Source organism: Triticum dicoccoides, chromosome 7B (assembly GCF_002162155.2).
Source record: "Triticum dicoccoides isolate Atlit2015 ecotype Zavitan chromosome 7B, WEW_v2.0, whole genome shotgun sequence".
NCBI lineage: Eukaryota > Viridiplantae > Streptophyta > Magnoliopsida > Poales > Poaceae > Triticum > Triticum dicoccoides.
Window position 1 is genome coordinate 581990229 of NC_041393.1, and position 7716 is coordinate 581997944.

At 47.4% G+C, this 7716-nt stretch overlaps 1 protein-coding gene and 1 pseudogene across 1 annotated transcript; one reads left to right on the top strand and one right to left on the bottom strand.

The window, feature by feature from the left end:
* LOC119339146 overlaps nt 1-3744 on the top strand; it is an 8485-nt pseudogene extending 4741 nt beyond the window's left edge.
* A 994-nt stretch (nt 3745-4738) lies between these two features.
* Nucleotides 4739-5699, bottom strand: LOC119339147 (probable mediator of RNA polymerase II transcription subunit 26c). The gene has a single exon (XM_037611296.1). It carries the CDS (start codon nt 5516-5518, stop codon nt 4739-4741), a length of 780 nt encoding a protein of 259 aa, XP_037467193.1. The 5' UTR covers nt 5519-5699.
* Between the last annotated feature and the right edge of the window lie 2017 nt (nt 5700-7716).

Below are 7716 nucleotides of genomic sequence, written 5' to 3' on the forward strand. Positions count from 1 at the left end.
CAGCTTCTGCGTAGCATGGATTATTTGCTGAAATACAACTGTGTCATATGGCATCGCTTCAGTAATATCTGAAGATAGAGGACACAATCAGACATGCTAGGACTAACATGGTCTCCAAGAATAATAGTTATTTCTTTCTTTTGAACTGCGTTAGCTGTTGACATGGGCGCATTTTTCTTCTTATCGGGATTCAACGGTTTGATTTTATTTATCACTGATACCTAACTGGCACAGTTTTCCGGTAATATTTTTCTTTTGGAATTGAATAACCTGATATATTTAAATCTTTTTGGCACCCAAATGATACAGGAAACAATATCTGTGGGTGCCGAAGTCAATTGGGGAGTCAGATTTAACGAGAACAAAGATGTATGCCCCTTTTATATTTTTCTCCTGTGTATTATTTTAATGCTGCACCTTTTCGTGTTTAATATTTTTATGTTTATTTGCAGGCTGATAATTTTCTAGTCAACCTCAGCAAGGAGGTTTCTTTACGCTTACAAGGATGTGGACTACAGGGCCATACTATTACCCTTAAGGTTCTTTGGGCTGACTCAACACACTTTTCTCTCCATTTCTTGCCAGTTGATAGAAGGTTCATAACCATATGTTCCACCTTGAAGGTGAAAACAAGAAGGAAAGGGGCTGGAGAAACACTAAAATTTATGGGGTGTGGTGACTGCGAACCATGAGTCGTTCTACCACGGTAAGGGTTAAATAGTACATTTGAATATATAGAGTTGTGTCACTGTGTTGTAGTCTTAGTTTTCTTTTGTCTTTCTGTTTGAACTTGCTGTTCTGTCTCATTGTGTTGTAATGTTGACCATTTTTGGCAAGGGTTTGACAATTAGTTTTCCTGTAAAATGAGTTATCAGTTCTTATTGCATATGTCCCGTTATTGTATTTTGCACCATGTGATTTCTTTTATCGCTACTGTTTTACCTTTCTTTCTTTTCCTTTGCTGTTTCAAAGATCACAGGTGCAACTGACAATTTACTCACCCTTCAGAGAATTGCAAGACATTTGTTTGCAGCTTTGCATGTTGGTAAGTTCGATATATTCTCCTCATCTTATATACACCGCTGTAGACTGCCATACGTCTGTTTAAGTAGCCTTTTTTCGTGGTTACTTTGTTGAAGACTAAGTTCTATAATGCCATTTTCTAGATGTGAAGGAAGTTAGGGGAGTTGGACTAAAAATGTCGAAGCTTGAGCATGCAGATTTAGTTCGGGGAGGTATCTTCTAACTATTCAATTCCTTAACACCCTTTTGGGCACAGTATACATGTTGCTGCACTGTTTATGTAACTACCTTTTTCTCTAACACGCTTCTAAATGCGTGTCGTTGTGTATTAGAACACCAAGAAGACATGGTGTTTATTTAACAATGTTTTCTAAAGGTACTCTCGGGTAGTATTGGTTTTAAGAGAAAAGACAAGCATCAAAGGTTCCTTTCCAGGGCACTAATGCAATAAGTCAATAACGTTTATCTCTTCCACCACCCTTATGATAGCTTGCTCCAGTACGTCTCAAATGATTTGTGCTAAAATAACATTGACAAAGCAGTTCAAATACTATCTCTAGGTTGCAATGCTGATAAATTTCTGCCAAATGATAAGTGCGCTTCACGTTCTTCTTTCCCTGTTGCTTACCTGATTTTATGAATGCTTGTCTGTTATCTCCTTATGTTTTTTATTTTTAATTAAGCACCACAAGGGAATATGCTTAAGTCATGGGTTGGTTCATCATCTGAGAAGCTCAAGAAACAGTGCAGTGAGAGAACCTGCTTTCTTAAGAACAGTGATGATGCAGGTATTGGGCATTTCTATTTATCATATCAAGGTGTTGTTTTCCATCATGTAGCAAATGCATTATTTGATGTTGCTTTATGTGCTTACTTAGATTTGAATTTGCAAATTTTCCATTCTATGGATTTGTTTAAAAGATTTTTGACTTGCCAGAGATCTTGTAGGAACCAGTGAGGTGCGAAATCTCGGAAGCTCCAGACCATTATTTACAGGTGTTGCATCCCACTCGTCAAAGGTGAACCTTACAGGTGGTAGGTCTACCAGAGTTCATGCCGTTGAGTTGCCACCACTATCAGAACTTGATTTGGAGGTCCTCAAGAACCTTCCTCCAGAGATAATATCTGAAATGAATGACATTACAAGGGAGAATTGCATGGTTTTCTGTGCATGAGAAGCAGCGATGAAGGCAAGGAAAGCAACTCAAAATCTCGTGTTTTATCTGCCGTTAACCAGAACTCTGTACCTGTTAGTAATGCAAGGTTGCACCAATATGAGGAGCGCACTGACTCCATGCGTTTGGAAAAGCGGAATAATATTAAGGTGAGATGATCACTACACTAAAACTGGAAACAGAGTGGAAGCACTAGTCAAATCTTCTACTTTTTTATTCCTATTTTGAACCATTCCTCGAGTATTCTAATTGTTGCATTATTCCCATAGGGGGCATCAGATGAGGAAGTTCAAACTGCCCATGCTTCGTGCTCAAGAGCCAATGAATTGATTGATACAGAAAGTGTCACACGGCTTGATTTCGTGCCTAATTCTCTAAGCCAGGCAGACTTCACAATTTTGCAGGAATTACCTGAGGATGTCAAGGCTGATTTGTTCAATGTGCTTCCATTACATAGGTCAATAGATCCTACATGCCACACTTCAAATGTTACTAAAAATAAATCTCTGAAGAATGGAGGAACCGGTGATCCAAAAAATCCAGTGATTTGCGTTTTGCCAGGAAGTTCTGAGAAATGGGCCGAACAGTTCAGAGTTAGTAGTTCCCTACTGTTGAAAGCTATTGTAGAGCAACACGCAAATTCTATCTCCAGTCAACCTTTATCTTCAATTTTGGAGCATGCTGCTTCCCTCCTCCCTCTGTGTCCTACCTCAGGTAGCGAAGAATGGAATGACACACTCTCCCGACTCTCTGTTCTTCTTACAGTGTATATACACCTGAAAGTTGATTCTGATATTGAAGAGCTGTACAAATGTTTCCTTCTTTTGAAATGGTAAAGTGTACTGTTCGAGTAAAAAGGAGTAAATCATACAGCCATTTAATCATCATTAGATATGTATTTGTTGGGAAATTGTTGCAAACCAAGATGTGCATACTTAGTGAACATGAACTGGTATAAATGTTGTAGTTAGTCTCTCTCACGATGAGGACGGGTATTCATGAAGCCATGTCTTATTATTAATCACTGAACTTTCCCATTGTAGGTTCTCTTCAGCATCTGAGCTTTTCTGGAATTGCACAATAGCATTCTTCCTTTACTACAGGTAAAATTTACATGTTCAATGTTATCATTTTGTTTGTGGACGACATTGTTAAGATTTACCTCTGTATTTGTTATGGCTAGCCTTTGGGTCCTTTGCTTTATCACCTTTGGCTTTCACGAACATGAGGAATAAACTACCTTAGTTTTTAGATGGAACCAGATAGTTGTTCACCTTCATCTTGGTTCTGATCATAAAGTTTTTTTAGTTTTTTCTATTCAAGCTTTAAAGGTCCACTACATTTTGAAATATGAGTAATTTGCGCTGCATTTACACAAATTTGCAAGCTGGATGCAGGTAGACGCATCAATTCAGCAATTCAGATTCTGGACATTTTTGTCCTCAAACTTGTCAAACCGATCGAGTGAAAGCCCATCCGAGTAACTGTTTTGTCCTTTTTGTAGGATTCCATCACTCAGCATTATGGTGGGACACTGCCTCTCTAGTTTGAAGTTCAGTTATTGCCTACCATTTGGCGATAGAAAGGATATAGAGGTGCTTGGGGGTCTCTGCTCTTGTTTATCAGTGGTGACCATGGAGTGTGATGACTGGCTCTCCTGGTCCAAGCATATGAACCGAATCAGGGTTCTGAATGAAGTGGAAATCATGTACACCTGTAAATAGTACTGTACTTCTAAATGAAAGGCACCACGAGCTTGCATTTCGTTCTTTGTAACATAGCCTTTTCTTTGAAATACCTTGGTGTGATGACTGGCTCTCTTGGGTTGGAATGCGAACATTCTCGCCACGCCATGTATAAAAGGGGAATCATGTACACCTGTAAATATTATCCTTTTTTTTGCGAGAACTGTAAATATTACTTCTACATGAAAGATAGCACGAGCTTGCATTTTGTTCTTTGTAACATAGCCTTTTCTACATTAAAATTAAAATACCTCGCTATGAACAGAAGAAGGCAAAAGCTGATATACGCTGGTCCATATTTTGCTGCTGCTTTGTATGCAATCTGTGTTGAGTACAATTCAACTTGCAAACCTCAGAAAAGATTCATCTTTTTCTGAATGTATATCACGGTTATGTCGTACATATGTAGTTTTATATCAAGAACAGCAAGGGAAGAATTTTGTCAATTTTGGTTGAATTCCAATTGCAACTTGGACTGCAAGTCTGAACATTCTTTTCGAAAAGGGGCAAGACCCCAGCCTCTGCAAGTCTGAACATGGACATGAGAACTCAAAATTGCAAAAGGGCAGAATTATATAATTCATCAACTTCTTTGCAGATTTCAGGAGATTTTTAACACTAAATCTCTCTTTCAATTTCATTAACTTCTTTCGATTACAGAGCATACGAGCTACGAGCAACTGCATTGCAGTAGTGCTACTTACAACTACAGTATGCCATGTTCGAGTCTTCGAGAAGAAGGATATACTACTACATAAAAGTGACCTAAAAAGTGACCAGGGCACTAGTTCTGGATCAACTGTTTTCTTGACTAGAGCTACACAACACGTGAAGCTGCGTCGTCCGGACCGAGAAGGTCTTCTTGACCATGGAGCTGGTGCACCCCCTGATTGGCTGCATCATCTTGGGCGCCTGCACCAACTGCGTCTTGCGCCGCCGTTTGACGTCCTCTGCTTCCTGGTAACCCTGGCGGAGCTTGCGCTTCGCGGCTTCGATCTTCTCCTCCGAGCAGAACCCGGCTCGGTCACCGTCGGCGAAGCTGGCGGCGGGATCTGACGCCTTTTTGATGATTTCCGCCAACCGCTTGATCTTGGGAGGTCGCTTCGTCTTTGCGTCAGGATCGGCGGAGGCATGTTGCTGGCCGCCAGCCGCCTTGGGCCGCGGCAGCTTCTTCACGGGCGTGGCTGGTGTGACCTTGGCGCCGTCGACCTCGTTCTGGACGGAGGCCTCCCACCCGCTCACGATGCCGCGCGCGAGGAGGCGGACGCGCTCCGAGTCGTGCTCCCGCAGCGCGCGCACAGACTCGCCGAGCTCCGTGGAGACGGGCGCCTCTGGCGTTGATGGAACCAGCCTCAGCGTCTCGAGAGACTCCGCCATGATGTCGTCGAGAATCCGGCAGATGCGCTCCGCCTGGTCGTCGTCGGCGGCGCTGCAGAGCCGTCCCAGCAGGTTCCCCCTCGCGCGCCGGAACACGTGGCGGGAAAACTGGTCGGGGTCGGCGGCCTCGATGGCGGCGTCCACGGGGTCGAAGGCGCCGTAGAAGCTCTGCCACCGGCGGAGCATCTGCGCGGCCATGGCGGCGCCTTTTCCGCGAGCTCCTGATCGATCTTGGATTGGATTGGATGGAGAGGTTGGGAGGACTGGATGGAGAAATTGGGAAGGAAGATGGCGATCGCCTACCACGAGGCCTTCAATGGAGCTTATATCTCCCGCCGAGGCGGTGGCCGTACTCCAGTCGGACGCGAGCAGAGCGCCACTCCCGGTCGAAATCGGAATCCGATTGAACAGCGGCAAACGCGCTCCACGCGTTGCGCGCGCGCCACGAGAACTTGCCACGCACCAGCAGCGGGGGCGGGAACCCCATGGCCACCGTCTCGCGAATCGCCGGTGCTGAAGCCGCCATTGGCGCCATGATCGATGACCACGCCGCCGGCTCCGCAAGAGACGGCGCATCGGGAGCACCGAGGACTACGAGCTGACGGGCGTGCTCGGGGAGGGCGGCTTCGGCGTCGTCGTCAAGGCGCGGACGTCGCACTCAAATGCCTCACCCGCTCACCGTGCTACTGCCCACGCGCTCCACCGCGACTTGCTGCGTGAAGCGTACTACCTCGCGGCGTGTCGCGGCCATCCCTCCGTCGTCGGCTTGCACGGCATCGCGCGGGACCCCCGCACCGGGCAGTGCAGCCTCGTCCTGGAGCACGTCGGCCCGAGCCTTGGCCACGTTCTGCGTGGTCGCCGCCGGCCGTTCGTGGACGAGGAGACGCGCCACATCATGCGGCAGCTCCTGAGCGGGGCCGGGAGGATGCACGAGCATGGCATCGTCCACCGGTACATCAAGCCCGGGAACATCCTCGTCGGCGGCGAGGGCATGGTAAAGATATGCGATCTCGGGCTGGCCATTTCCATGGTGAGCGCGGCCAGGCCGGCACGCTCTGGTACATGGCTCGCGAGATGCTCCTGGGGAGGCCAGACTACGACGAGCTCGTCTGCTCGTGGACGCTTGGTCGCTCGGCTGCGTCATGGCGGAGCTATTCGCCGGCGAGCTATTGTTCCCTGGCCACAGCGCGACCGACCAGCTCCAATCTTCCGCGTGCTCGGCGGCACGTGTATGGCATCCACTGACGACCCCCATTCTACCTCATCGCCTGGAAGTGCATTTCCATTCCTCCGATGTACAAAGATGATTTACTTTGTAATGTATATTTACGAATTTACTGCCAGGGACGAACGCGCCTAGTAAGCAAACTAGTGGTTGGGACACGTCCTGGGCGTGTTTCTTAGACTGTCCGGCGCGCATCTATCATGCTTATAATCTTTAAACTTATGTACTACTTCCGTCCGGATTTATTGGTCCATATTGGGCGTGTTTGGTTGCCTGGATGGCTCTAGCCTGCATCGCATGGGGGATCCTGGGTGAGTGTGGCCTGGTTGAGCTGATGCAAAGATGAACTAAGATGTGTGTTTGGTAGACTGCATGATATGAGTACATGAGAGATGCTATGTACACCAGATTTTGTTTGGTTGACTGCATTTGACCATAATTATGCTAACTTTTCTCTTCCAATTTCCATCACTCCAACTGGATCTGGTGATTCCATGGACAAAAACAACAACTAAGACTAGCCTGAACTGAAATCTGAACCAAAGCTTAAGTTTCAATTTTATTGATCACAAATTTCTCAAAAACATCAAAGCCTCAACTGAATCTGAACCAACCAAAACTCAAGCAGCAGAGACCAAGCGGATGAAGAGGAGACGGCGACAAGATGGCTGAGAAGATGGGTAGCCGGGAGGAGATGCGGTGGCGCAGTTTGAAGGGAGAAACGCGGCGCCAGATGGCAGTTGCGGCTCGCGACATGCAGATGCTCCCCTCCCTCCTTTGTCCTCTCGAGCGGTAGCGGGTGGCGCGGTAAGCTCCGGCGAGCTCGTCGGCAGGGTCGGGTGTGCGCGGCTATGGCGGAGTTCGGCGGCGCTGAGGCGGCGGCAGAAACCGACGATGTGGAGGGGGGAGGCGAGCCCCCGGCGTGGGCGTGGAGTAGCGCCGACGACAGAGATAGGACCAATGGCGAGCGAGGTAGCTCCGACCAGCTTAGACGGCGGCGGCGGCGGCGGGTTGTTGTGCTCGAGTCGATGCGTGCGAGAGAGAGAAAGAGGAAAGGGAGCGCGAGATTGCTGTCGAGGCGTGCGGGCCTGGCTCCCGGATACGCTCGATTCCTGCGTTCCCCTCAGCCTGGCTGAGAGGGCTCTTTTGCACAGGTCGGGCCAGGCCGAGG

Excerpts from the sequence above, each read along its gene's own strand:
- LOC119339147 (XM_037611296.1), bottom strand. The coding sequence starts at position 5,518 with ATGGCCGCGCAGATGCTCCGCCGGTGGCAGAGCTTCTACGGCGCCTTC.